Here is a 26,282-nt window from a genome sequence, read left to right on the forward strand (position 1 = left end):
CACCGTCAGCTCTAATGGAAAACCCTTCAGCTCGCCAAACCAAGGCTCTAGAAAAATTCTACTTCTGGGAATCCGCCTTAAATAAGTTCTCACAATGCTGCCAAACTTTATGTGCAAATAATTGAATGCGGCAGCATTTTTAATAACAGACACTTAGAATTAATGTAAGTGTTCAGCAGAAGGAAATTAGTTGAATAAATTTAGGCATTGATAGGCAGACTATTTCACTGCCATTAAGATATCATTCTGAAATATAGATTTATGGGCTCTGGAGTTTACCAGATGAAGCAGAATCAACAATTGAGTAAGATAGAGGGGTGTCCATGATATAAATCCATTGAAAACCACATGGAAGGAAATTCTCCAATAAAGTAAGCAGATTCTATCCTGGAGCTGGGATTATGAGTGATTCTTTTCTTTTTTTTTTTTTAACAGACATTTTAGGTGGTGTATTTGCAACATAACTTTTTAATTCATTCGTTAATTTGGCGGGGGGGCTGTTGTGCTGGGTCTTCTTTGCTGCACAGGCTTTTCTCTAGTTGTGGCGAGTGGGGGCTACTCTCAAGTTGCAGTGCATGGGTTTCTCATCTTCGGGGCTTCTCTTGTTGCGGAGCACCGGCTCTAGGGTGCGAGGGCTTCAGCAGTTGTGGCACATGGGCTCTAGAGCACAGGCTCAATAGTTGTGGTGCATGGGCTTAGCTGCTCTGGGACATATGGGATCTTCCCATTTCAGGGATCGAACCTGTGTCTCCTGCACTGGCAGGTAGATTCTTTACCACTGAGCCACAGGGGAAGCCCTGTTTTTCTTTCTTTTTTAATTAATTATTTAATTTTTTGACTGTGCTAGATCTTCTTTGCTGCACCGGCTTTTCTCCAGTTGCAGCGAGCAGGGGCTGTTCTCCAGTTGCAGTGCTCTGGCTTCTCATTGTAGTGGCTTCTCTTGCTGTGGAACACAGGCTCTAGGTGCGTGGGCTTCAGTATTTGTGGCATGAAGCCTCAGTAGTTGCGGTTCCTGGGGTTTAGAGCACAGGCTTAACAGTTGTGGCCTACGGGCTTAGTTGCTCAGCAGCCTGTGGGATCTTCCCAGACCAGGGATCAAACCTGCATCTCCTGCTTTAGCAGGTGGATTCTTACCACTGAGCCACCAAGGAAGCCCCTGTTTTTCTTTTCATTTAATAGCTCCCATTGCATACGGTAAGCACGTCAATTATATAAGTAGTAGAAGTAAAGAGCAAAGCATTGAAATTCCGTTACCCACTGCACACACACCCAGCCCTCCCACTTTCTTCTTTACTTAGTTGGTTGTAGATGTTTCTAGATGTTTTCTTTAAATCCACCATGGATTGCTTTTAAAACTCACATGTACAAAAAAAAATTTTAACCTCCCCCCCCAAAACCTTACATGTACAATCAGAAAAAGCATGGGTGAGGAGAGAAAACAGAAGATTCTCAAAATGAATCTGGACATCATAGAAGCATAGAGGTTTTTACAAAGCAAGTCTCTCTGTTTGAGGATGAGAAAGTGGGGCTCAGGGTTGTTGGGTGGCCTGCCACGCTCACACGGTTTGTGCCAGCTCATGGTGCCCAGTCCAGCGTTGCTTCCGGGGTCACATCCGCTAGGGCTCAGGAAGGAGGAGGGAGGCTGAGCTGGAGAGAGGCCAGGAGGATGCTCTGGGCTGGGCAGGCTGGGCTGGGGTGATGAGCCTTCTGCCTGTTTGTTCTGGGTACCAGGAGATGCGGGTAGAGAAACATCCTGGCAGGAAGGACCAAAGTCCTCATTTATGGCCTGAGGGGAGTTAATGTGTAATATTCTAGGATATAAGCTGGACTGCAAGGTGAGACCCTGAGCCCAGACCTCTAGGAGCTACCCAGAGCTGCTGTCCGGAGCTGCTACCATGTCGGTGAGAACACCGGCTCCCCACTGCCCTCCTCCTCCGTCACTCCGAATCTTTACCTGAGTGGGGGTGGGGTGGATGCTGGAGAAAAAGCATCGCTGCCCCTCCAGCCTCGATTTCCTTATCTGCGTAGAGAGGAAGTTGGACAGATCACCTCCACTGTCCTTTAGCATCGAGGTTCTCTGTTCCCTCCACCATTCTGAGTCTGTCTCTTTCCCCCTCCAGCCTGGGTTTCTCATCAGTAATTTATTTACCTATTTTTTGCCTATCTCTCTCAGTTGGGGATCTTATTTCCCCAACCAGGGACCAAACCTGGGCTCACTGCAGTGGAAGCACAGGAGTCCTAACCTCTGGACAGCCAGGGAATTCCCTCTTATCAATAACATTAATCGCGGCAACAATGATAACTACTGACACCTACTGAGCTTTAAAAGATGAAGTTGAGACTGGAAGGTTAACTTTCCCCAGATCAAAATCTATAAATTGCAGGGGGGTCAAGTGGATCTTCTTCAAGGTCTCTCCTCAATTCTCTGATTCCAAACTCTGCTCTGCCGTAGCCTGCTATGTGGTCTTGGAGAAATCGCTGCTCCTCTCTGAGCCTCAGTCTCCTGTATTTTGAGAACTGGGTCACGGACGGGGTCTTCTGAGGCTGGTGTGTTGCTTTCCTGGGGCTGCTGTAACAAATTTATTCTCTCAGTTTTGGAGGCTTGAGGTCTGAAATCCAGGTGTTGGTGGGAACTTGCTCTCTCTGAAGGCTCTAGGGGAGGGTTCTTTCTTGTCCTTTCCAGCTTCTATTCGTTGCTGGCAATCTGTGGTAATCCTGGGCTTGCAGCTGTCTCCCTCCAACCCCTGCCTCTCTCTTCACACGGCTTCTCTGCGTGTCTGTGTTTCTGGGTCCAAATTTCTTCTTCTTCTAAGGATGTCAGACATATGGGGTTTGGGGCCCACCCTGAACCACTACAACCTCATCTCAATTTGGCCCTATTTCCAAATAGCTCCCATTCACAGGCTCCAGGTGGGCCTACTTTTCTGGGAGAGTCAGCACAGGTGGGATGTGGGCATGGATGTGACTAGAGGGTCCAGGTGTGTGGATGGCATGGTGCCCTCCCCACCCTCTGCCTCTCAGGGAGGGCCTTTGTGCCCAACTACTTTCCCCACATTCTCCTTCCCCTGCTCTCCTCACCCCTCCCCTTTCTTTCCTCCTTCTTCAGAGACCCTCCCTGGTGGACCAGGGGTTAAGACTCTGCGCTGCCAATGCAGGGGGCACAGGTTCAAACCCTGGTCAGGGAACTAAGATCCTACATGCCACGGGGTGAGGCCAAAATATTAAAAAAAGAAAAAAAAGAAAAAATGGGGGAACCGAGGTCCAGAAAAGGGCACAGTTGGCTCCTACTAGCTCGGTTAGTCACCTGACCACTGACACCTGCCTCCACCCCAGCTTTGCCTCCCCAGACTTTGTGCTCCAGACTTTATGGAGGGGGGACAGGTTACTAGGCCCACCCCCTCCCACGGGCATCCCTGTTTGCCCAGATGGACCCCCAAATCTGGCCTTCCTCTCACCCCTGCCCTGCCATAGCCCTAGGGGCTCAGATTCTTCTGTTTGAGCCAGGCAGCCTCCAGGAGCTATGGGGGGGGGTGGGTGGCGAGGGTGCTTCTCTGCATCCCAATCTCACCCTGACCATCCCAGGGAGGAGACCGGAGACTCCTTGCGACGTCTGGTGGGGACTCTGCGTGCTGCAGGGCGCACACCGTGAAGGGCTGCTTGTTGACAGGACACCCACGCTCCTCTGGGAGGGACAGAATAACCTCTCCTAGGGGGACTGATGTCTGTCCTTCTGGGAGAGGCTGAAAGAGGATTTTAACCCAGTTTGGCTAGTGATCCATGTGTTACATTAAGCATCCATCTGAGGGGTTAGGCCTCTGAGTGCCACTTTCTCAAAGGCAGTGAAATTCCTCTTACCCCGGGGACATCTGGGGTTCCCTGGTGGGTCAGATGGTAAAGAATCTGCCTGTCATGCAGGTAGACCTGGGTTTGATCCCTGGGTTGAGATCTCCTGGAAGAGGAAATGGCAGCCCACTCCAGTATTCTTGCCTGGAGAACCCCATGGACAGAGGAGCCAAGTGGGCTACAGTCCATGGGATTGCAAAGAGTCAGACAGGAGTGAGTGACTAACACGCAGAGGACATCTGGAGACATTTTTGGTTGTCACCACTTGGGGGGAGGGTGCTCCTGGCATCCGGTGGTTAGAGACCCAGCCTGCGGCTCTACCTCCTACACACACAGGACAACCCCACAATAAAGAACAATCCAGTCGGAAAGATCAGGGCGCCGAACCTGGAAAACCCTGCTCTGAAGCATCGTGGGGTCCGATGTGCCGTGATGCTCCACCCTCCTGGACTTGGCAAGGCCTCTTTCAGGCCTTCCTTTTATTTATTTTAGTTTTGGCCATGGCCTGTGGCAGGCAGGATCTTAGTTCCCTGACCAGGGATGGACAATGTGCCACTGCATGGAAGCACAGAATCTTAACCACTGGACGACCAGGGATGTCCCCAGGCCTCCTTTTATTTTTTTATTTTTTCCCAGGCCTCCTTTTAAAATGTACTGACTCCAGGAGAGGGCTTCTCTGGTGGCTCAGTCAGTAAAGAATCCACCTGTAATGCAGGAGATGCAAGAGACCCGGGTTTGATCCCTGGGTCAGGAGGATCCCCTGGAGAAGGAAATGGCAACCCACTCCAGTATTCCTGCCTGGAGAATCCCATGGACAGAGGAGCATGGCAGGCTACAGTCCATGGGGTCACAAGAGTCAGACACGGCTTAGCGACTAAACCACCACCACCAAGAGAACTGGGCAACCTGACACCCGTGTAGGAACCCAAAGACGGTTTTCCCTCTTGGAGGAAAGGAGGCAGCTGCCAGCAGGGGAGTCCTAATCTACCCTCCACAGACACTGCCCTTGACTTTCAGCAAAGCACTCCAGTCCCACAAGTTGCTTCAAGGCTTCCCAAGTGAGCTCCCTCCAGAAAAAAAAAAAAGAAAAAAAAATCAGTGAACAGAAATCCTATAATATAAATGTATTTCCCCAGTAAGTGTTCTAAGTCTTTTGTGGCTGCCAAATTCTGTCTGGCCCAGCCTCACACCCTCCAATCATGGATAACTAGACATTTTCTCAGGGTTGGATCATGAGGTTTGAAAACCCAGCTTCGAGAGCCTCCCTTCTAACCAGAGTATAGAAATACAGGCGCTGCCCAGGTCCTATGGGAAAATAGGAAGCAGAAGAATACCATAGTAGCGATAAGTAAGCCTAATGACCACAGCCCCTCGATTTGCTTTTAGTCTGTGCCAAGTCCTATTTGAGAGGCTTCACAAACGGGAGCTCTCGTCCTCCGAACCAGGGTGAAGAAGGTGCTGTTAACCTCAGGGCCTCCGATAGTATCTGTCACAAGGGTGCTTGGCAACTGGGTTTGAATGAATAAATCAAATCAGCCCATTTTACAGATGAGGAGTATGGGGTTTGGAGAGGGACTTTGATGGACATGTTCAGACATGTGACTGATGGAATTTTATAGATTCTCTGTTTGGGATGGGCCTAGACTTGCCTGTCATACAGTCATTTTCTTTTTTAAAAAAATTAAAAAAAGATTTGTCTACAATGCGTCTTAATGGTGGCACATGGGATCTTAGTTTCAGCACATGGGATCTTTTAGCTGGGGCTTTCGAACTCTTAGTTGCAGCATGTGGGACTAGTTCCCTGACCAGGGATAGAACCTGGGCCCCCTGCATTGGGAATGTGGAGTCTTAGCCACTGGACCACTAGGGAAGTCCTGATACAGTCATTTTCTGTCAGTAAAATGACTGCCAAGTTTGTGCAAGAAATAAACGTACCCTTGTTCATGGGATTTTGCTGAGGGCATTGTGCCTCATCACTTGAACACATTTGGGAACAGTGAGGTTGGCAGGGGTTACTCTACCCATTTTATAGATGGGCAAACTGAGGTTCCCTCCCCTGAGCCCTATGTCTCCAGATCCAGCTATTCTTCAGGCTGGGGTGGATAAGAGTGAAGCAAAACAGCAAGAGGAGGCTCCAGGAATCTTTGATCTGAGCTCTCTGACTTTTTCGCTTCCTGGCTCCATGGCCTCATGTAGGGACAGGGAAAGGGGGACCTGGGGCCAGGTTGGGATGGGAGGATGCTGGCGAGTGGGCTTTACCAGCAGAAAAGCGTGGGGCACCTGTGTGGCACACATGTAATTGATTTGTGTGGGATGTTTCTCTGTTGGCACAGGGGAAATTTGAGATTGTGAACATGGACATGAAGATGGGGGCAAGCCTGAAGATCAAGGGCAAGATCGCTGACGGTGTTAATGGGTGAGCCAGTGGGAGGGCAGGTGGGGCAGGACGGGGAGAGGGGGCCGGCCACAGACCTGGCAGAGGCTGGGAAGGTGGGGGCAGGCAAGGCAGCCTTGTGAAATGTTGGGACAATGAGAGTGACCTCTGGCCAGGGGGCCTCTTGTACATCCTCGCTCCTCTCACACCCCTCCCTCACCCTTGCTGGCCCCATTTGCACTGCTTTCACATCTGAGGCCAGGTTTGGGGACCTGCAGAAGTCACATCGGATGCCATGTGCTCAATTCCTTGGCCCCAACAGACACGGAAGCAGCAAGTGAGAAATCCCTGAAGCGTTGCCCAGTCCTCCATGAGTCAGATGCCTCTACTAAAGGCCCCAACCCCCCGGGGACACTACCCTCTTGATACGCTGAAGGACCAGGGACTGGCCTTTCACATGTATTAAACCAGGGATAGCTCAGTTGGTAAAGAATCCACCTGCAAAAAAAAAAAAAGAATCTACCTGCGATGCAGGAGACCAGGGTTCAATCCCTGAGTCAGGAAGATCCCCTGAAGAAGGAAATGGCAACCCACTCCAGTATTCTTGACCAGGGAGCCTAGCCGGCTACAGTCCACGGTGTCCCAAAAGTCAGACTTGGCGACTACAAAACCCACCAGGGGGCGCCAAGTGGTCTGGTGTGCATCCTCTCCATCAGAATCGGAGACCTTTCTCACCTCAGGGGTTACAGGTCACCGTTAGGCTGTCCTGTGTGCAGGACAAGGGTCAGCATTTCTTGAAACTGATCTCAATGAGGTTTTGATTGGGGAGGGGCAGGCAGAAGCATTGGGTAGGAGCCAAGAGAAAAACCACCTCTTTCTCCTACTTGGGTCCCTCAAGGTTGCAGAAATGTGGGATACCTCTGGCCTGAGTCCTCCCAATGGAGACACCCCATGACTCAGAAAGTCCCACTCTCAGGGACCATGAAGGTCTAACCAAGGCCCCTATCGTGATCTTTCTAAAAGATCACACAGCTCCTAATTGCATACCTCTAATGACAGGGAGCTCACCACCTCAGGCATACAACTATTTTTGGCCAAACTTAATGGGTCTTCAGAAATAGTTAAGAACAGCAGTTTTTTCCAAGGATAGCCACCTTCACCTCCTGAAATGTCACTATTAGTTAACTCCTTGTCAGGAGCCTTGGTCTGTGTTCTAAATGGAATGTGATACTCTAGTGCCAGGTCCGATCAAATTGTTACCTCCCTTGTTTTAAGGCACAAACCTCAATTAACACCACCTTTGGTTATTCTACCAACTTTATGGTCAAGACGCCGCCACCCAAGCTTTTATACCCGGGACTGGCCTCTTATTCTTACTTCTTTTCTGGCAGCTTTGTGATTAATTTGGGCCAGGGGACAGACAAACTGAACCTGCATTTTAACCCACGCTTTGGTGAATCCACCATTGTCTGCAACTCACGTGATGGCAACAGCTGGGGGGCGGAGCAACGGGACAATCACATGTGCTTCAGCCCAGGGTCAGAAGTCAAGGTGAGATCAAAGGGAAAAGGGGCCTGAAAACCGATCTCAAGGGGGGAGCACAGCTGGTGGGGGCACCCTGGCCTAGACACGTGCTGGGACTGTTTGAGCCACCGGGCACGGCCCCGGCCCCAGCCCATTTCCAGGGTGCCTCCTGCCTCCCTGACGCCCTCCCTCCCACCGCAGCTCATCGTGACCTTTGAGAACAATGAATTCAAGGTGAAGCTGCCAGACGGGCACCAGTTGACCTTTCCCAACAGGCTGGGCCACAGCCACCTGAGCTACCTGGGTGTGCAGAACTTCATCGTCTCCTCCTTCAAGCTAGAGTGAGGGCAGCACCTCACCAGAATGCAAGACTCCACCCCTGCAAGCAGATTCCTGACCGAGAGCTGTCTCGTCATGTGGAATCAGTGACCCTTGCGACCCACCTGCTCTTCCTAATCCTCCGCCCTCATCCCCCAACAAAAGAATCCACCTTTATAGTCTTTCCAACTGTGGTGTTTTCCACTATCTTGATGCTCCTAGCGTCCCCTTGATATGGACGAGGAAACTGAGGCTGCCCAGTGGGGAGTGAGCTCCAAACACCTCTAAGCCACTGGTCCTGCCTGCTGGTCCCCTTTTGTCACCAGGATAAGTGCCAAGTTGCTCTGTGGGATTACAGTTCCAGGCACCTGGGCCAGGGGCTGTTCCCGGAACTGCAGATAAGGGCTCCCACCTGGGCTTCTTATCGCAGGGCTATTCATTCCAGTCTGGTTACTCATTACCCCCTGCCTCGGTCCCTCCCCTCATTGGGGGCCCTGGTTGGGTGGGTGGGGGGGAGTCCTTGGCTTTCCAAACTCAGTGCTAAAGGTACTCGAGCAGGTGGCGCGGACACTGTCATCCCAGGTCCTCAAGCATCTCGCGGGACACCTTTTATCAAAAAAAGCCTTTTTAATCAGGACCCAGAGGCAGGTCTGGGGTGCACGGGAAGGTGGGACCCTCCCCCCTCCCAGTGAGGTCACACCTGACTTTTCTGAGGCTTTTGGGACATGGGGCTGGTGGTGGGAATGTTGCGGAGGCAGCCTTGGGGGCTCTCAGGCAGGAGGGACCCTGCTGGGGGCAACTCCAGGATGAGCTGGGGCCGAGGGTCCCTTTGGGAGAGGAGACAAAGGCTCTATGTGGCAGGCTCCCCACCCCCACCCAGCAAGGACAGCTTTCCCAACACAAAGGCTGCACTGTGAGGCTGGGCTTTCCAGCGGGTGGGGGGCCTGGGGCGGAAGGTGGGCCCAGGGAATGGCTACTGGGTCCAGAGGTCCGGAGGTCCGGTGTGGCAGTGGAGGGAGGCGGAGTGGCCGAGCAGGGCCCAGGGGAACACCCAGGTCCCAGAACAAGCCTGGTCTCCCCTGGCCTCCCTCCCATGTCTGTCCAGCAGAGGTGTGGAGGGGTCTGTCGTTGGCAAGACCCAGCCGCCAGGGGCTGGGGCTGCACCTGGGCTCCTCGCAGGCGGTGCCCGGAGGCTGGCCAGGGTTCTCAGCCCGTGCCCAGCCAATCACACCTTGACCTCGTCGTCTTCCTCAGCATCAGCAAACTCGAAGGTGTTGGCCTGCACTGTGCTGGGCACGGGGGTCCTGCTGCCTGCCTGGGATGCCCCCCACTCTTCGTCCAGGCTCCCCCAGGAGGCCCGAACCTGGGACAACGCCCCCACCCCCTCGCCCCGAGCATCTACCTCAGTGTAGTGGCGGCAGCTTTGGCTGCCACCCGAGACAGCTCCCCAGTGCCTGCCGGGGCCCTCACCAGCAGGCACACGGGGGCCCTCTCCCACCACACTGGCCCTTGCCTCGGCCACTGGGCCCAACCTGGTGGTTACCCCATTGGGGCAGCGTCCACGAGGTGAGGGGCTTGAGGCAGGGGCCGGGGGGTTTGCAACAGAGGCTGGGGGACTTGCAGCAGGAGCCGGGGCTGGGGTCTCCGCTGCAGAGCCTTCTGAGAGGCTCATGGCCCCCAGGAGCTCAGTGAGGAGGGAGGGCCCAAGGTCGAGGTCCAGGCGGAAGGACAGGAGGGAGTCAGAACGTCGAAGCTCAGGCTCAGCGGGGAAGGAGCTATCACGGTCTCGGTCACGAGGCTTTTCTGGGCGAGGCAGGCGGGAGATGGTGCAGAACCCGGAGTCCACTCCTAGAAGAGAAATAGGGACCAGGGTCAGAGCTGGGGGCCCTAACCAGGAATTGCGGAAGGCAGAGCCAGGACCAACACCTGCTTGCTATGTGGCCTTTAGCAAGTCACCCCCCGATCTGACTGCAGCTTCCTCCATCTTTCCAATACAGTGAACCCCATAGTCTCTCGTGTGATCTTCCTGTCAACCCTGGAAATGGACATAATCTTCATCCCATTTCGCAGATGAAGAAAGTGAGGCTCAGTTTGGGACGAGGGGAAAGGCTCGCCCAGGGCCACAAAGTCTAAAGGGCTGGAGCTGAGCCTGGAGCTCAAACCTCCTGACTCTCAGGCCCAACACTGAACTTGAATGACCCCGGTCCCCTGCCATGAACCCATAGCACATGCACTGGCTTGTGGGCACAGGATAGAACCAGCAGCCGGTTTGACGACATAGAAATCAAGACCCAAAGGACAGGCAAATGCCCTCTAAACGCCCTCTGTCCCTGACCTTGGCTCCAGGACCTCCAGGCCTAGGATACAGCGGTGGGACCGCGGACCAGCCCTCAGTGGGATTCTGAGCATCACCCCTGGACAGGGAGCACCAGAGGGGCTGGGCAAAGCTGCAGGGCAGGGAATGGTCACCAGGTGGCAGCGGGGGCCCCAGTTCTCAAGTTGTGCTGTCCAGGAGGAGTCCAGGTGACACCCACCCCTCCCCACGCTGGCAGGAAGGGCCTCTGGCTTCTGTCCATGTGAGTGGTTTTCCAAATTTGTCAAGTTATAGGAACCTCTGTTCAAATAACAACAGAGCAACAGCTCCCATGTCCTGAGCACCTACTGCGTGCGATGCTAGATTCTAGGCCACAATCGAATATGTGTTATCATTTCACTCAACCTTAGCAGTGACCCTAAGGGCCCATTATATAGGCCAGGACTTGACTTCACAGAGGTCAATTTGCTTACTGAGAATCAGGCAGAACCAGGATTTGAATCCAGGGCCCTGGCTCTCCACCTCTCCACTGTACTGTTCTGACACAAGGGAGCTGCTTCCATTGAAGCAGGCAAAGGAGAGGGGTAGGAGGGTGGTAGGCTGGCTTAGCCGAGGGCCCAGAGAAGGGGAGGCAGCTTAGGGGCAAGGCAGAATTCAAACCCTACCTCCTCACCTCTCAACCTCAGTGTTTTGGGGAGTGAACTGGTTCCTGCCCTGTGACCCACCCTCGCCATCCAAGATCTGGGGTTTGGGTCTGACTTGCATGGAGACCAAACTACTGCGGGGAAAAGAGCTCACTTGGAGGGTTGGCTGAACCATCAAACCCGCTGCACCTCAGCCCCTGAAAAATGAGCAGACAGCCCAGGCCCTCACCGTAAGCAGAGTGGCCGTCCGTGGAGCTGCCAGGGCTGCGGTCAAAGCTGAGCTTGCCCACCACGAGGCTGTCATAGGCCGCCTGGTTGAGCTGAGGCAGGGAGATGGCATTCTTGATGATGGGGGAGATGGCCGGTGGAGCAGGCGAGGGTGCGGGCGGAGAAGCCATCCTCCGGGGCGGGGCCCCCACCCTCCGCACCAGCTGCAGCTTCTTGGCCAGGAAGCCCCGGGGTGAGCGGTGGGTGCTCCCTGAGCTGCCACCATGGTTGCTGAGGAAGGAGGTGTCACCGAAGACATCCCCGCCGCGGCCCACATGCATGGTGTGGCGGAAATCCCCAAGTGGGGGGCTGATCATGTCTGCGGTCAGCCGCTTCTTCCCCTGCGAGCTGGACACCCAGCCCACGGGTGAGAGCTTGCCCAGGTTCATGGCCGGGGCTCCTCCGGCCCCCTGGGGGCCCGGCATCGGCTCTGGCTGTTCACAGCTGCTGGTACATGCCCACTGGGGCCTGGGGAGGGCGCTGGGCTAGGTGAAGGGTCCACTTCTCAGCTCCCTCCTCCTTGGTGGGAGAGGGTGGACGGAGGCTGCCCCTCTGTGCTAAGGTGCTGCCCTCACATGCTGAGGCTGTGGGGGGTCCATGGCTTGTCTGCCCCGAGGCCTGGCTCCCAGTCCCGTGGAAGGAGCTGCAGATGTTCTGACCAAGGACGTAGATGGCACCAAATGTGCCTCAGACGTGGACAGTCCTTCTCCTGCCCAGGAGTGGAGACCTAAGAGAAAGAAGGTAGTGGAGGGCCTGGGGGCTTCTTGGTCCAAATAATAACAGCTAAAGAGAATACATAATGAGGATCATGGAGAAAATGCTGAACAGACCCACAGAGAAGGGCACAGGGCATGATTCCACATCCAGGACATTTAAGTGCAGGTGAAACAAAATCCCATGGACAGAAGAGCCTGGCAGGCTATAGTCCATGGGGTCGGACAGGACTTAGCAACTAACAACAACAAAACAAAACAACAGTGATAGAAATCAGAATTGTGATTGCCTTTGAACAGATATAGACTGGGAGGGGGCACAAAAAATTCATGGAGCTGTACGCTTCTTCAACTGTATACTGGTTAAAACCTATGAATGGTCTTTACATGGTCCCCATTGATGAAGCACCTACTGAGTGCCAATGGCTTATATTCATCACTCATTAAACCTCCAGGGAGGCACTATAGCCTTGAGAAGAGACACTGAAGCCCAAAGAAATGAAGGGATTTGCCTGAGGCTACACAGTAGGCAATGGTGAAGCAGAGCCTCCAACCCCAGAGCCCTTGAGCCCCCAGCTACACTGCCTCCTGCTGGCGGGTGGAGTTAAATCACCTCCCTTCTTGGTGGGTTCAACTGTCGTCCCCTCAGAGAGGCTTGGAGGTGACAGGCGAAGGCTTTATGAACTGCTGTGTAACCAGCAGAACCCTTCGCTTTCTGAATGCTTCCTGGAAAAAGGATCCTGTGGTCAAAAGTGGTTTTTCCAGCTGCTTATTACATGTCTGAGCACATTCAAGGCTCTGAGAAGGCCCGCAGGAAGAACATTATATTTTTTTTCAAATTGATGTCAAGGCCTTGTTACCAGGGAACAAGTTTCGGAAAAAGCTCAGCTGGAGCCAAAAGCTGTTCTTTGCCTACTCCCTGCTGTCCTGATCTCTTCCCCACCCTCCTCCCCCATCCCAATCTTCTCTAAGCTTCCCTTGGTTTGACACCACCCCTTCTACTACCCTAGGAGTATACAGTGGAGGACACCTATGAACCTATGGTCCCATATTTGATTTTCCTGTGGCCCGGAGAGGCCAAGCTTCTTCAAGGTCATGTTAAGAGAACAAGTAGAGATGTCATTTCAGAGCCTCTGACTCACTTGGCTTTTAGTGGCCCGTGGAGCCCTGTCTTGTCTCTCCAGATCGCAACATACTCTAAGGGTGGGGCCTGGATTTTCCTGCCTCCCTCCCTCCAGCGCTCAGCTTGGGCTCTGCACACGGCCAAGTGCCCAATCAGTACCAGTAGTTCTCTGTGATACCTTCATACCTTCATACCTTGCCACCATCTGAGTGAGGGCAGGTAGAGGATTTAGTGGCCTTACAGTGTGTCCTTGGGCAAGTCATTTACCTTCCCAGACCTGGGACCCGAGCTGATAAAAGTTGATAATGATTCTTAACACCTAGATCTGAGCATCAACTTTAAAAAAAAAAAAATTGCGGCCACCTCCAAGCATAAAAATCTCAATACTGCCCTTCAAATGTTATTTGAAATTCAAAATAGGTTAAATAACAAGATAAAAACAAAGGAGGCAAGAAGACAAAGCTTGCTTTGTTTTCTGACTGCATTCTCTTTCCTTCCCACCATAGGATCCTCCCCCAACCCTGACTCCTCCCCTCACCAGGGGTGGGGGGTATCTGAATCATTCCTTTCCCTGGCACCCCCAGCACCAAGACGTCCTTGTGGAATGTTTGCTGAAGTAATGAAGCGCTCTGCAGTTGGACAGCCACTGCATGATGTCATCTGATTCTCCAACAGCCCTGAAGCTGGAGGGTTAGCCCATTTTACAGGATGAGCCAAGGGTTGGAGAGAAGGAACTTGGCCAGGGTCACGTGGCAGGTACCTCGCATGGGCCATTTCCTTGCTCTGCTGAGGACTGAATCTGGGGACAGAGGGGAGGGAACTGGGGGGGGGGGGTGTCATTCTGAAATGTCATGAGGAAAGGTCACTATGTCCATCATGTGGCCACATCTACTTCTCCCCAGCCCCTCCTTTCTCAGCAAAAGGGGTCCTGGTCCCCACCCCACCCCTGTGGCCACTTTGACTTGAGACACCAGCTTCTGCCCGAGTCTTGTGATAAGCCCATGTCTCAAATGCCTCTGGGCACCTCCAGAAGCTCTCCACCCTGCCCACTGCTGTAGGGACATCCGTGGCACTTTGCAGCCAAGGACAGGGCACTGCTACTGGGGACCTGTTCTCCCACGTGCAAAACAAGGCTGGTCCTCTCCCAGGAGAGTTTTAAGAGTGGAAGGCGCTGTAATTAAACCCTTGGATCCTGAAGCAGGGCTGGGTTCAAAGCCAACATTCTTACACTAATAATGTCTCTCATTCTGGAGAGACAGGAGAGGCTCCAACCTTGATGGAGCCTATTTGGCCCTTGAAGCTGATCATCGGGTATCACTGGTGGTTAGGTGTGCCCCACCTGGCCCCGGAGCAAGCAGGGCTCTGGCTGTCCAGGTACGTGGCCTCTCTTTGCTCACCAAGCCAGGAATACTACCTGCTAATGCTCACAAACACCCATTTTACAGACGGAAAAAATGAGACATGGAAAGGAAACTGACTTGCCCCAGGTTGGAGAGCAAAAAGAGAGGCGTGGCCAGGAACCTCCCCAGGAATCTACTGTTGTTAGTTGCTTAGTCTTGTGGCCCCATGGACTGCAGCCCACCAGACTCCTCGGTCCACGGGATTTTCCAGGGAAGAAAAATGGAGTAAGTTATCATTTCCTCCTCCAGGGGCTCTTCCCGACTTAGGGATCAAACCTGCATCTCCTGGGTCTCCTGCATTGCAGGTGCATTCTTTATCTGCTGAGCCATTGGGGAAGTCAGGAGTCTACCAACCTCAACAGTAAAAGGCAGGAGAGTGGGTGAAGGCTCCAGGAGTGCCGAGCAGATGCCCAGCTGCTGAGCTCAGCAGGGCAGGCCAGGGAGGCAGGAGACCCAGCCCTGCAGATTCAGTTTAGCCAACAGATAGTCAGGCCTGGGTACTTGGGTAGGAGTTTACTCAATAGCAGTGGTGACCACAAGGACAAAGTTTGGGGCCGGAAGTAGGGACCTCGCGGTTAGGAGAGGCCGACAGGGGCCACTGTGGAAGTGCCTGCGGTTGGAGGAGGCCAAGGGCTGTCTGATGGCCTTGGGGGAGGGGGCAGAGGCAAGGGTGAGGCGGGGGTGGGGGTGGCGACACCCTAGGGCTCACCTGGGAGTCACCCGCAGGCCCCTAGGGGGCACCACCTCTCATCCTGGAAGCCACTCCCTGCTCACAGCACCCCTCCGGCAAGTGTCCAGCTGGGTAGTAACACCATCCTTACCGCTGGACAGAGGGACCCTGTCTCCGTTAGGGCTGTTCTAGCCTCCCCGAATAAGGGGTTAACTCCCTGGGGGCTGCCTTTTCATGCTACTCAAAGTCCAGCCGCTTCAAGAGGCAGAAACTGAGGCGAGCAAAAGGATAGCACGTTGTCCACAGTGGCAGCGGAGACCCTGTTCTCAGGCCGTCAAGGGGGACAGTAGGAGGGAGCACCATGGACCCCAAGTTAGAGCCGAATCAGCCTTTGACGCCGAGGCTGATTGGCCTAACGGCAGGGTCTCCCCAAATCCTCGGTTCCAGACCCTGCGCCGCGTGTTGCGCAGCTGCGGCCTCCGCGGGCCAGCCCTTTCGCCACTCTGAGCCTCAGTTTCCCGATCCAGAAAATGCGTTTCAAACTTCGTGAGTCTCAGATGGCTTGGCGAGAACAGAACAGTCTCGAGGGCGGTCGGGATGGGAAGTCCCGGAAAGATTTTGGCCAGAAAGCATTCCCTCTGGGAGGCACGGGGTTAGAATGCTGGAGGGTCGTCGCTCCGCGGGGAAGGGGGCAGCCGGCTGCCTTGGCCCGAGGGGAACCGGACGGGATGACCTCACCCGCCGCTCCGGCCTGGAATGCGGCGGTTGGGGAGGGGGCAGGGTGCCTGGACCATCTCCCCAGCGGTCCCCCCCCACTTCCCGCTCTCCCCGCCAGCCTCGCCAAGGGGCCCGACATTCCGACACATGGCCCCCTCCCCGTTCCTTCCCTTCCTTTCCCAGGGCAGGAAGGAGCGTAGACGGCCCTCGGCTCGCCCCCTCCTCCCTCAACCCGCTTTACCTTCCAATTCTCTGCCGCCCTTTACTCGCCGGGACCAGGGCGAAACCACCGAAAACTTGGAGCGTCCCCGCGCCGCTCCCGCGGCCGGAGCTCCCGGCCTGTCCCTTGGCACCCGGGGCGACTTTGGCAGGCTGGCCCCCTCCCCTGCCCCGGTCCCAAGAACCTAGGGGGTGCCAAGACCTTTCGGCGCCGCGATTCCCCTGCCCGCGTCCACGCTCACCCTGGGCTCGACGACCAGCGGGCCAACTCGCGGTTACCTTCTCTCCGCGCGCCCCGAGAGCCGGGGGTGAAGGGCGGACGCGGCGGCGGCGGCAGCGCGTCCCCGCGCGCAGCCCTGGCGAGTGGCTGGGCCGGTCTGCGCCGCCCTGGCCGCGGGCTCCGCGGGCTGGCTCCGGGGGCGGGGGCGGGGTGTGGGCGCGCTCCCTCCTCCCCCCTCTCTCCTCCCGGCCGCGGGCGGGGCGGGGCCCCCTGTCCCGGGCACCGATCGGGCCGCCCCGAGCGGCGACTGCGAAAGCTGGAGGGGGCGCCAGGTCAGGCTCTTGTAGGCTGCCCTGGGCAGGGGGAACCGGGAACGTGCAGGTTGCCCGGGCGAGGTGACTTGGGTCCCCAGCTCCCAAACCCTCTTCCACCGTCTCCTCGCAGGGCCTTGGGGTGCCTGACCTGACAACTTCGCTTGCTGGGCTCTCCAGCCGCTGCTTGTGGGAGTCTGGGGAACCTGGAAGCCAGATCTCCGAGGCCCTGCATGCCCGACTCCTGCTTAAACCTTAAGTTCTACAAGCTGGGATACCCACTCCCTTTCTCCTAACCCCCCTTTCCTTTTTGCTCCAGTACAGCTCCTTCACCCCCACCCCGAGGTTACCAGAACACAGACATGAGCCACACTGGGGCCAGGCCACTGGTAGAGTGGTGTGGTGTTGTGGTCAAGGCTGTGGACCCTGGAACCCAACAGCCTGGTTTCCTGTCCTTTGCTGGTCACTGCTTGGTTTTCCCATCTGTAAAATGGGATAATAACAGCAGGCATAAGCTGTTATGTGGCTAAGTGTTCTCTGCTGTGTCAGCACCTAGCAGACTTGCTGAAGAATTAATTACATGAGGTCACATCTCGGATGGGTGGGTTCCCGAAGCTTCATTGAGCACCCCCAACTCCACCCATGAGGGTCAGGGAATCAGCCATGCACAGGACTCTGTGCTGTCCTCAAGGAGGGGAGATGGACCTCTGATCCCCGGCTTATGCTGTTTCAACGTTGGACACAACTTAGAGACTGAACAACAGGAACGATGTTCCTCTTGGACTATGAGCTTCCTGAGCAGGAAGATCTGGGGGCTGTCCTTGCACACAGCCCCATAACAGAGTCTGCAGGAGACGGGCGGGGCTCAGCAAGGTGTCCTGGAAGAGGTGATTCCTGAGTTAAGCTGCAGAGGACACACAGGCAGAGGGAAGGGCAGTGGGAATGCACACACACCCGGCAAGAGACAGAACAAGCAAAGGCTTAGAACTAAGGATCCGCACGCAGGAGGCAGGTGTGGCTGGAGGAGGAGGGGCCGTATGTACACACACGGAAAGAGGTTTTTTGGCTGTACCTCCTTCATGTGCATGCTCAGTTGCTTCAGTTGTGTCTGACTCTTTGCAACCCCATGACTGTAGTCCACCAGGCCCCTCTGTCCATGGGATTCTCCAGGCAAGAATACGGGAATGGTTGCTATGTCCTTCTCCAGGGGATCTTCCCAACCCAGGGATGGAGTCTCTTATGCCTCCTGCCTTGGTGAAAGTGAAGTGAAAGTGAAAGTCGCTCAGTCATGTCGACTCTTTGCGACCCCATGGACTGTACAGTCCGTGGAATTCTCCAGGCCATAATACTGGAGTGGGTAGCCTTTCTCTTCTCCAGGGGATCTTCCCAACCCAGGGATCGAACCCAGATCTCCCTCATTGCAGGCAAATTCTTTACCAGCTGAGCCACAAGGGAAGCCCCCTGCCTTGGTAGGTAGAGTCTTTACCTCTAGTGCCACCTGGGCTCCCAGAATGTGCATGCTAGCCACCAAGGGAGGAGGTTATTTCCCCAGCAGGACAGATGGGGAAACTGAGGTTTAGAGAATTCCAGTGCTTGCTGAGGTGACGGTAGGACTGAGAGTCAGACATGACTTAGCAACTAAACAGCAACAACAGAACGACAACCAGGCCCTGTCGCCCCTCACCTGCTCATCACTGAATCCATGTGAGATCCCTGTAGGGACAATACTGCCATCAGGTCCATTTTGCAGAGAAGCAAAATGACTTTCCCAAAGCCTCCAGCTGTGGCAAGTTGTCCATATGTCCTGGTTTGCCCAGGAGAGTCCCACATGATGCCCAATATCCCAGAATAATTTTTTTTTTTACTGTAATTAAAAAAAAAATTTTTTTCATTTATTTTTATTAGTTGGAGGCTAATTACTTTACAATATTGTAGTGGGTTTTGTCATACATTGACATGAATCAGCCATGGATTTACATGTATTCCCCATCCCGATCCCCCCTCCCACCTCCCTCTCTACCCGATCCCTCTGAGTCTTCCCAGTGCACCAGGCCCGAGCACTTGTCTCATGCATCCAACCTGGGCTGGTGATCTGTTTCACTATAGATAATATACATGTTTCGTTGCTGTTCTCTCGAAACATCCCACCCTCACCTTCTCCCACAGAGTCCAAAAGCCTGCTCTGTACATCTGTGTCTCTTTTTCTGTTTTGCATATAGGGTTATCATTACCATCTTTCTAAATTCCATATATATGTGTTAGTATGCTGTAATGTTCTTTATCTTTCTGGCTTACTTCAGTCTGTATAATAGGCTCCAGTTTCATCCATCTCATTAGAACTGATTCAAATGAATTCTTTTTAATGGCTGAGTAATATTCCATGGTGTATATGTACCACAGCTTCCTTATCCATTCGTCTGCTGATGGGCATCTAGGTTGCTTCCATGTCCTGGCTATTATAAACAGTGCTGCAATGAACATTGGGGTGCACGTGTCTCTTTCAGATCTGGTTTTCTCGGTGTGTATGCCCAAGAGTGGGATTGCTGGGTCATATGGCAGTTCTATTTCCAGTTTTTTAAGAAATCTCCACACTGTTCTCCATAGCGGCTGTACTAGTTTGCGTTCCCACCAACAGTGTAAGAGGGTTCCCTTTTCTCCACACCCTCTCCAGCATTTATTGCTTGTAGTCTTTTGGATAGCAGCCATCCTGACTGGCGTGTAATGGTACCTCATTGTGGTTTTGATTTGCATTTCTCTGATGATGAGTGATGTTGAGCATCTTTTCATGTGTTTGTTAGCCATCTGTATGTCTTCTTTGGAGAAATGTCTGTTTAGTTCTTTGGCCCATTTTTTGATTGGGTCATTTATTTTTCTGGAATTGAGCTGCAGGAGTTGCTTGTATATTTTTGAATTTAGTCCTTTGTCTGTTGCTTCGTTTGGTATTATTTTCTCCCAATCTGAGGGCTGTCTTTTCACCTTGCTTATAGTTTCCTTTGTTGTGCAAAAGCTTTTAAGTTTCATTAGGTCCCATTTGTTTATTTTTGCTTTTATTTCCAATATTCTGGGAGGTGGGTCATAGATGATCCTGCTGTGATTTATGTCGGAGAGGGTTTTGCCTATGTTCTCCTCTAGGAGTTTTATAGTTTCTGGTCTTACATTTAGATCTTTAATCCATTTTGAGTTTATTTTTGTGTATGGTGTTAGAAAGTGTTCTAGTTTCAGTCTTTTACAAGTGGTTGACCAGTTTTCCCAGCACCACTTGTTAAAGAGGTTGTCTTTTTTCCATTGTATATCCTTGCCTCCTTTGTCGAAGATAAGATGTCCATAGGTTCGTGGATTTATCTCTGGGCTTTCTATTCTGTTCCATTGATCTATATTTCTGTCTTTGTGCCAGTACCATACTGTCTTGATGACTGTGGCTTTGTAGTAGAGCCTGAAGTCAGGCAGGTTGACCCAGCATAATTATTAATAAGACTTCCTTTCATTCTCAAAGATGACCTGGTTAGACAATAAATTACACATCACTCTAGTCAGAAGATTGCCCAGAGCATCTGGCAAAGGAAGCAGTTTCGTGTGATGTCTGAGGCCTTCAGTGAATTAAAAAAACTAAGATCATGGCATCAGGTCCCATCACTTCATGACAAATAGAAGGAACAAAGTGGAAGCAGTGACGGATTTTGTTTTTCTCGGCTCCAAAATCACTGCTTATAGTGACTGCAGCCTTGAAATTAAAAGACACTTGCTCCTTGGAAGAAAAGCCATGACAAACCTAGATAGCGTATTAAAAAGCAGAGATGTCACTTCGCCGACAAAGGTCTGTATAGTCAAAGCTTTGGCTTTTCCAGTCGTTATGTATGGATGTGAGAGTTGGACCATAAAGAAGGTTGAACACCGAAAAACTGACACTTTTGAATTGTGGTGCTGGAGAAGACTCTTAAGAGTCCCTTGGACTGCAAGGAGATCAAACCAGTCAATCCTAAAAGAAATTGACCCTGAATATTCATTGAAAGTACTGATGCTGCAGTTGAATCTCCATTACTTTGACCACTTGATGTGAAGAGCTGACTCATTAGAAAAGACCCTGATGCTGGGGAAGACTGAAGGCAAAAGGAGAAGAGGGCAGCAGAGGATGAGATGGTTAGATAGCATCACCAACTCAATGCACGTGAATCTGAGAAAACTGGGAGACAGTGAAAGACAGGGAAGCCTGGCGTGCTGCAGTCCATGGGGTCACAAAGAGCTGGACATGACTCAGCAAACTTCCTACTTTGTGCCACTCACTTTGTCTCTGCTAGCTTATTGTAAGGCATTCTATGAGTCAGAAATTCTGCAACTCATTTTACAGATAGGTAAACTGAGGCCAGAGGCGCTCTCCCCTCATTCTAAGCCTCCCTCCAGATAGAAGTACTTCTCTATGTAGGCTGCATTCCTGTTCCTGGCTCCACTCCTGATTGAAGGATCCAACTCAGTTTTTCTTTCTGGAAATGGGAGAAAGGGAGGAGTCTGGGCATCCTTGTGAAAGATGCAGGGATGGGCAGTCCCCATTTCCCATGGTTTTCTCCTCTCCCAATTTCCTGTGGTCGCCTTCTTTCCCTTGTCAAGGGACTGTGCCCAGGAGCGCAGGGGTTAACCCTGGCAGAGTTGTAATCACCGTGCAGAATGCAGAACAAATGCCTGCCAGCTGGGGACGGGGAGCTGCTAGGTGGGACTGGCTGCCTGGAGTTCAGGAGGCCCCGCTCTCCTCCCCTGTCCTGAGGAACCAGGCCCCTTGGACTGTAATCTCAGAGCTCAGCTGCTCCCTCAGTTCACCCTGCAGGCTGGGTGGGCCGAGGCACGGGGCTTATGGGAAGGGGGCGGTCTCTGGGCAGGGAGACCTCTTTGGCGCTGGAGTGGAGGGGGCAGGGCACAGCTAACAGGGTTGCCTCCCCTTTGGGGACCCAGGAATGCCAGTGGCTGCCCACCAGGCTCCAATGAGGTTTGGAGTGGGAGCCTTGAGTGAGGGAGTTGGCCACATCTTTCAGCCTGCATCCCAGCCGCTTCCTAGAGGGTGCATCCTTTCCATCCCGAAGTCTGGCTTGGCTTTTGGTCAGCGTATGCATCTGCTCATTGACTGATTTTGATTGGTCTTCTCAGTCTTCTGTCTTTTCTTTCTTTCTTTTTTTTTTTGGAGATGCCATGCAGTATGTGGAATCTCAGTTCTGCAACCAGGGTTCTAACCCACGCCCCCTGCAGTGGAAGCTCAAAGTCCCAACCATAGGACTGCCAGGGAATTCCCAGTGAGGACTGTCTTTTGAGTGTCCACTCATCTGCCCACCACCCACACTCCTCTCCATCCATCTACTTATCCTTCTACCCATTTGTTTAACCACCAATTTACATCTGTTAACCTACCACTCACACCCATCCAGTCACCTAACTACTTACTAATCTTCAGTTGACCCACTGCCTACACCTTTACTCATTATCTATCTACCCCCACTGATACATCCACTTACCTGCCTGTGCTTCCTCCCACCCCTATCCATTTACCCACTGATATATGCGCCTCCCCCGCCCCATCCATCCAGCAGCCTTGTTCTACTGCCATCACCCCCAGCCGTCTACCCACTGCCTGTCCCTCCACGGTCTCATGCACTCATTTCCCTGTCCATCCTATGATAACCTTATATCAACTCACACCTGGCCTCTGCTGACCAGCATGAGTTTCTGAGCATGTCCTTATTTTTCTCACGGGCACATACCTCTCTCACCTCCATCAGTGGGTCACCCGTAGGCAAAGCATCCTTGAAAACTGCTTTGCAATATCACCTCCCTATGGCCAGCATAGGAAGCAGGTCCTTGTCACCCCAACTGGTCTGCAACCGTCACGAGGGCAGGTACACCCCTCCTTGCACCATGCCAGGAACACCCTCTATGGACTGGACTCCTGGCAGGGGCTCAGACCGACCTGGGCATTGCAGGGAAGTAGGCGGCATTGTGTTCTCCAAGTGGTCTGTGCTGAGGGCTTAGGTCCCCAGCCTGGGGAGACTGGCGGTGGGGCTGAGGGTGCCAGCCCCGTGTTTCTCACTTCTGGCATCCAGCATGCACTTCCCAGTCAGACCAACTGAAGTGCAAATCCTGACTTTGCCTCTCACTGGCACAGGGGTCCCCAACCTCTGGGATCTAATGCCTGATGATCTGAGGTGGAACTGATATAATAATAATAGAAATAAAGTGCACAATAAATATAATGCACTTGAATCATTCTGAAACCACTCCCCACCCCAATTCCATGGAAAAATCGTCTTCCGTGAAACTGGTCCCTGTTGTCAAAAAGGTTGGGGACCGCTGCCCTAGCAGAGTGACCTTGAACGAGCCACTTCCTTACCTGGGCCTCATTTGTGATGAGCCATCAAGTTCACTACTTGACTTGTAGCTGATGGTCAAGAAAAGGTGGCTATAGTTATTAACTACTGTTGGAATTTTCCTTTCCCCAGGAGACAGTTTCACTTAACACACATTAAGTAAGCAAGTGCCTGCTGTAGGTCAGGCCACATGCAGTCCTTGTTCTCAGCGATTTGTCTGCTCTGGTGGGAAAGATTGAGGCCAGGAATTGGTGGGGGCTGAAGGGCCAAAACAGCAGTAGAAGGGGCTAGGCAGGCAGAGGACTGACTGAGGAGGTCCAGGGAGACTTCCTGGAGGAGGTGGCATTTGATCTGGGCCTCGTGTTTTGGGGTAAGAGTGAGCACAGTTGAGCTTGGGAGAGAGCTGGTCTCACGAGGGGAGAAGGTGAGCTGGGGAGGGTCTACTGTGGAGGATGGGAGAGAGGCCTTGAACACAGCGCTCGGCCTTCTGTGGTGTGGGCTGGGCTGGGCCTCAGCCCTTTCCCCAGCAGTGGCTGCCCTCAGGTGTCACAGACCCTGGGGTGTCCTGGGATCCTTCTTGGGCTTTCTCATTAGCAGAGGTCTGCAGCAAGCGGGCCCCATGTTTTTTTCTTTTTCCTGGCTGACCTTGAGGATAGGAATGTGCTCTGAAGGAAGCAAGGGGACAGAGACCCTCCTGGAAGGAAGCTTATGCCCTTCCGTTCTAGTTCCTTCCTCCTACTCAGACCCCCAAGAGTCAACACTTGGTGGGAAGGGTCAGGGCCTCAGTGGGCTTCTGAGAACGCTGAAGCCCAGAGACTTGCCAGGACTGCACAGCGAGTCAGCAGTGGAACTGGAGTCCCCAGCCACACACAGACCCCACGGCTGCCTTCAGCGTGAGCGAGCGAGCGTCTGCTGAGTTCCTCTTGTGTGCCGGCTGCCAGCCTAGCAGGACGAAGCAGACAGGGTCACAGAGAGTTAAGGCTCCGACAGAGCACACACTTGGCAGAGCTCCAGGAAGGCTGCCTGGAGGAGGTGACACGCAGCTCTACGCAGACGTGTGAAGCTGTGCAAACCAGAAGGTGTGAGAGACAGGCAGGGTACGCCGAGCGTGTGTGTCTGGCATGGGTGTGTGTGCCATGAGGGTGTCAGCTGGAGTGATGACTGAATTGCTGGGGCACCCGGGACTGGCCTGGGGGCTGGGTGATGATAGATGAGTCCCTGGCTGTCCCTGCTCGGTTGTTTCTTGAGGTGATGCCTGGGTGTCAGTGGCTTTTTGGGAGCAGGAGGGTCAGGATGGGAGTTAATCCCAAGGGTATTTTAGAGGGCGGGACTGTGAGGCCTACAGGGAGAGCATGGCTCCCAGAGGCAGGCAGCTGTCAGGGCCGGAAACGCCTCTGGAATTCCAGGCTCTGGGAAAAGCACTGGTCGAGTGGAAGAGTTTTCTCAGCCGGAGCCTTCCAGGCCAACACAGCTCTGGTTCCTTATTCACTGCTCCGCAGGGAAATGGGGGAGGGGAAGCCCCCTCCCCCCACAGGCTCCCTTTCTCCTGGAGAACAGGACAAGAAGTTGGGGGGGGGGGGTGCTGAGGAAGGATGTGGGGTCAGTTCCTCCAGCCCCACCCCTGAGGAAGACAGTCAGATGGATGGATGGAGGGGGGAGTGGGTGTCTGAGGTGCCTGGAGCTGCAGGGGGTGGGGAGGGATAGCAGAGGGGTCAGGGCTGGGTGCCCCTGTCATCGCAGGGGTGATGGGGTGGCTTCTTCAAAGCTGGACCAGGTGGCCGGAGACCTGGATGGAAGGGCAGTTTTGGGGTAGGGGGGGTCCTCCAGGAGACCTTTGTTCTCAACATGAGGAGGGGTGGGTATGGAGAAAGGAGAGGCGGGCGGGGAGACAGGAAAAGTGTTTGAGGAGCAGAAACAATGGCCTATTCTCTGCTGCCCCGCCTGGCCTGAGAGATAGGCCGGTGGGCTGGAGGCCAGCCCTGCCTTGCCCTGACCATCTCCAGCATGGCCTCCTCCAGCCCAGCCCGGCCCTTGGGGCTGCACGTGGTCCTGCCTGGGTGGGACAGGGGGCTCCTTCCTCACCCCCACAACTACAGACTCATTCCTGGATCCATGGGTCCATCTATTTTCGTCTAACAGAAGCTGGTCCACTTTGATAGATGCAGCGCTTGTACGAACGTGATCTCCTCTGTGTAATGGACGCAGAAACGGAGGGGGAAAACCCTTCCCACTGGCCCGTGGCCCCTACCTGTTGTCTGTATAGCTGGAGTACCCCGGGCACTGAATCCTGGGTTCATCCCAGGGTCCCCTTCCCACACTGCTTCTTAGCTCCTGGTTTCCTCTTTCCTTTCCTGCACAGATGATAAGAGAAGGATGATCAGAAGGGAGAGGACGGCTTCCTGACAGTGGCTCAGTGGTAAAGAATCTGCTTGCCAATGCAGGAGACACGAGTTCGATCCCTGATCTGGGAAGATTCCCACATGCCACGGAGCAACTCAGCCCATGTGCCACAGCTATTGAGCTTGTGAACCCAGGAACCACAACTACTGAAGCCCGCGTGCCCTGGAGCCTGGGCTCCAAAAATGAAGCCACTGCAATGAGAAGCCGGCGCATCACAGCTAGAGAGTAGCCCCCGCTTGCTGCAACTAGGGCAGAGTCTGCACAGCAACGAAGAACCAGCACAGCCAAAAATAAATAAATAAATAAAATTATTTTAAAAAGAGAACAAACAGAAGTGAGGGGAATGGTAATTAAGCCCCCCGCTTAGTGCCAGATGCGAGCTTGAACTCTGGGCTTGGTGCTTTACTGGCATCGGCCTTAATCCTCACAACACCATTATACAGGTAAGGAAACTGACGCCAAGGATGTGATGTTACCTCCTCAGCCTCTCAGGGCTTGGAAGTAGCCCCACTGGATATGAGCCTCGATCTGTGGCATCCATAGTGCCCTGCTGCCCATGAAGAGGGGCTGTCCTCCCAGTGTGAGGACGTGGGGAGGAACCCCGCGTGTGGCACGCACATTCTCCTGGCGCTGGGTTGCTAAGAAGGCTCCTTGACTGGTGGATGTTGCCTTTACTTACACCTCTTTGGTGACTGGAAAGTCCTCCTGAAATGGAGCAGAAATCAGCTCCCCATAAGCACTGCTCACTGCTCCTCCCTCACCTCCTGGGGCTGCACCCAAATGCCCGTGACTTTCTCCCTTCCAAATGTCTGCCAGGAATCAGAAGACCTGGCTCCCACCAGCCCCAGCTGTGGATCTTGGGTAAGTTCTTTGGCCTCGCT

The 26,282-nt window shown here is 53.5% G+C and overlaps 2 protein-coding genes across 3 annotated transcripts; one reads left to right on the forward strand and one right to left on the reverse strand.

The window, feature by feature from the left end:
* Window positions 1-1,767: 1,767 nt before the first annotated feature.
* LGALS2 (galectin 2) lies at window positions 1,768-8,248 on the forward strand. The gene is made up of 4 exons (XM_061124601.1): window positions 1,768-1,901; window positions 6,177-6,259; window positions 7,609-7,768; window positions 7,943-8,248. Exons 1-4 carry the CDS (start codon window positions 1,896-1,898, stop codon window positions 8,084-8,086), a joined length of 393 nt encoding a protein of 130 aa, XP_060980584.1. The 5' UTR covers window positions 1,768-1,895; the 3' UTR covers window positions 8,087-8,248.
* A 418-nt stretch (window positions 8,249-8,666) lies between these two features.
* Window positions 8,667-16,505, reverse strand: CDC42EP1 (CDC42 effector protein 1). 2 transcript variants are annotated; one of them, XM_061124598.1, is made up of 3 exons: window positions 16,369-16,505; window positions 11,247-12,011; window positions 8,667-9,907 (listed from the first exon to the last, which is right to left on the reverse strand). In XM_061124598.1, the coding sequence occupies exons 2-3, from the start codon at window positions 11,707-11,709 to the stop codon at window positions 9,285-9,287; spliced, it is 1,086 nt and encodes a 361-aa protein (XP_060980581.1). In that variant the 5' UTR covers window positions 11,710-12,011; window positions 16,369-16,505; the 3' UTR covers window positions 8,667-9,284. The 2 variants fall into 2 exon arrangements, with proteins under 2 accessions (XP_060980581.1, XP_060980582.1); XM_061124599.1 differs by having other exon boundaries at window positions 16,406-16,500.
* Between the last annotated feature and the right edge of the window lie 9,777 nt (window positions 16,506-26,282).

This window comes from Dama dama, chromosome 22 (genome assembly GCF_033118175.1).
Source record: "Dama dama isolate Ldn47 chromosome 22, ASM3311817v1, whole genome shotgun sequence".
NCBI classification, from domain to species: Eukaryota; Metazoa; Chordata; class Mammalia; order Artiodactyla; family Cervidae; genus Dama; species Dama dama.

Excerpts from the sequence above, each read along its gene's own strand:
- LGALS2 (XM_061124601.1), top strand. Across the intron at positions 6,260-7,608 it reads ATCGCTGACGGTGTTAATGG|CTTTGTGATTAATTTGGGCC; the intron begins GTGAGCCAGTGG and ends CTTTTCTGGCAG. Across the intron at positions 7,769-7,942 it reads GCCCAGGGTCAGAAGTCAAG|CTCATCGTGACCTTTGAGAA; the intron begins GTGAGATCAAAG and ends CTCCCACCGCAG.
- CDC42EP1 (XM_061124598.1), bottom strand. The coding sequence starts at position 11,709 with ATGCCGGGCCCCCAGGGGGCCGGAGGAGCCCCGGCCATGAACCTGGGC. Across the intron at positions 9,908-11,246 it reads GGACGGCCACTCTGCTTACG|GAGTGGACTCCGGGTTCTGC; the intron begins GTGAGGGCCTGG and ends TTTCTCTTCTAG.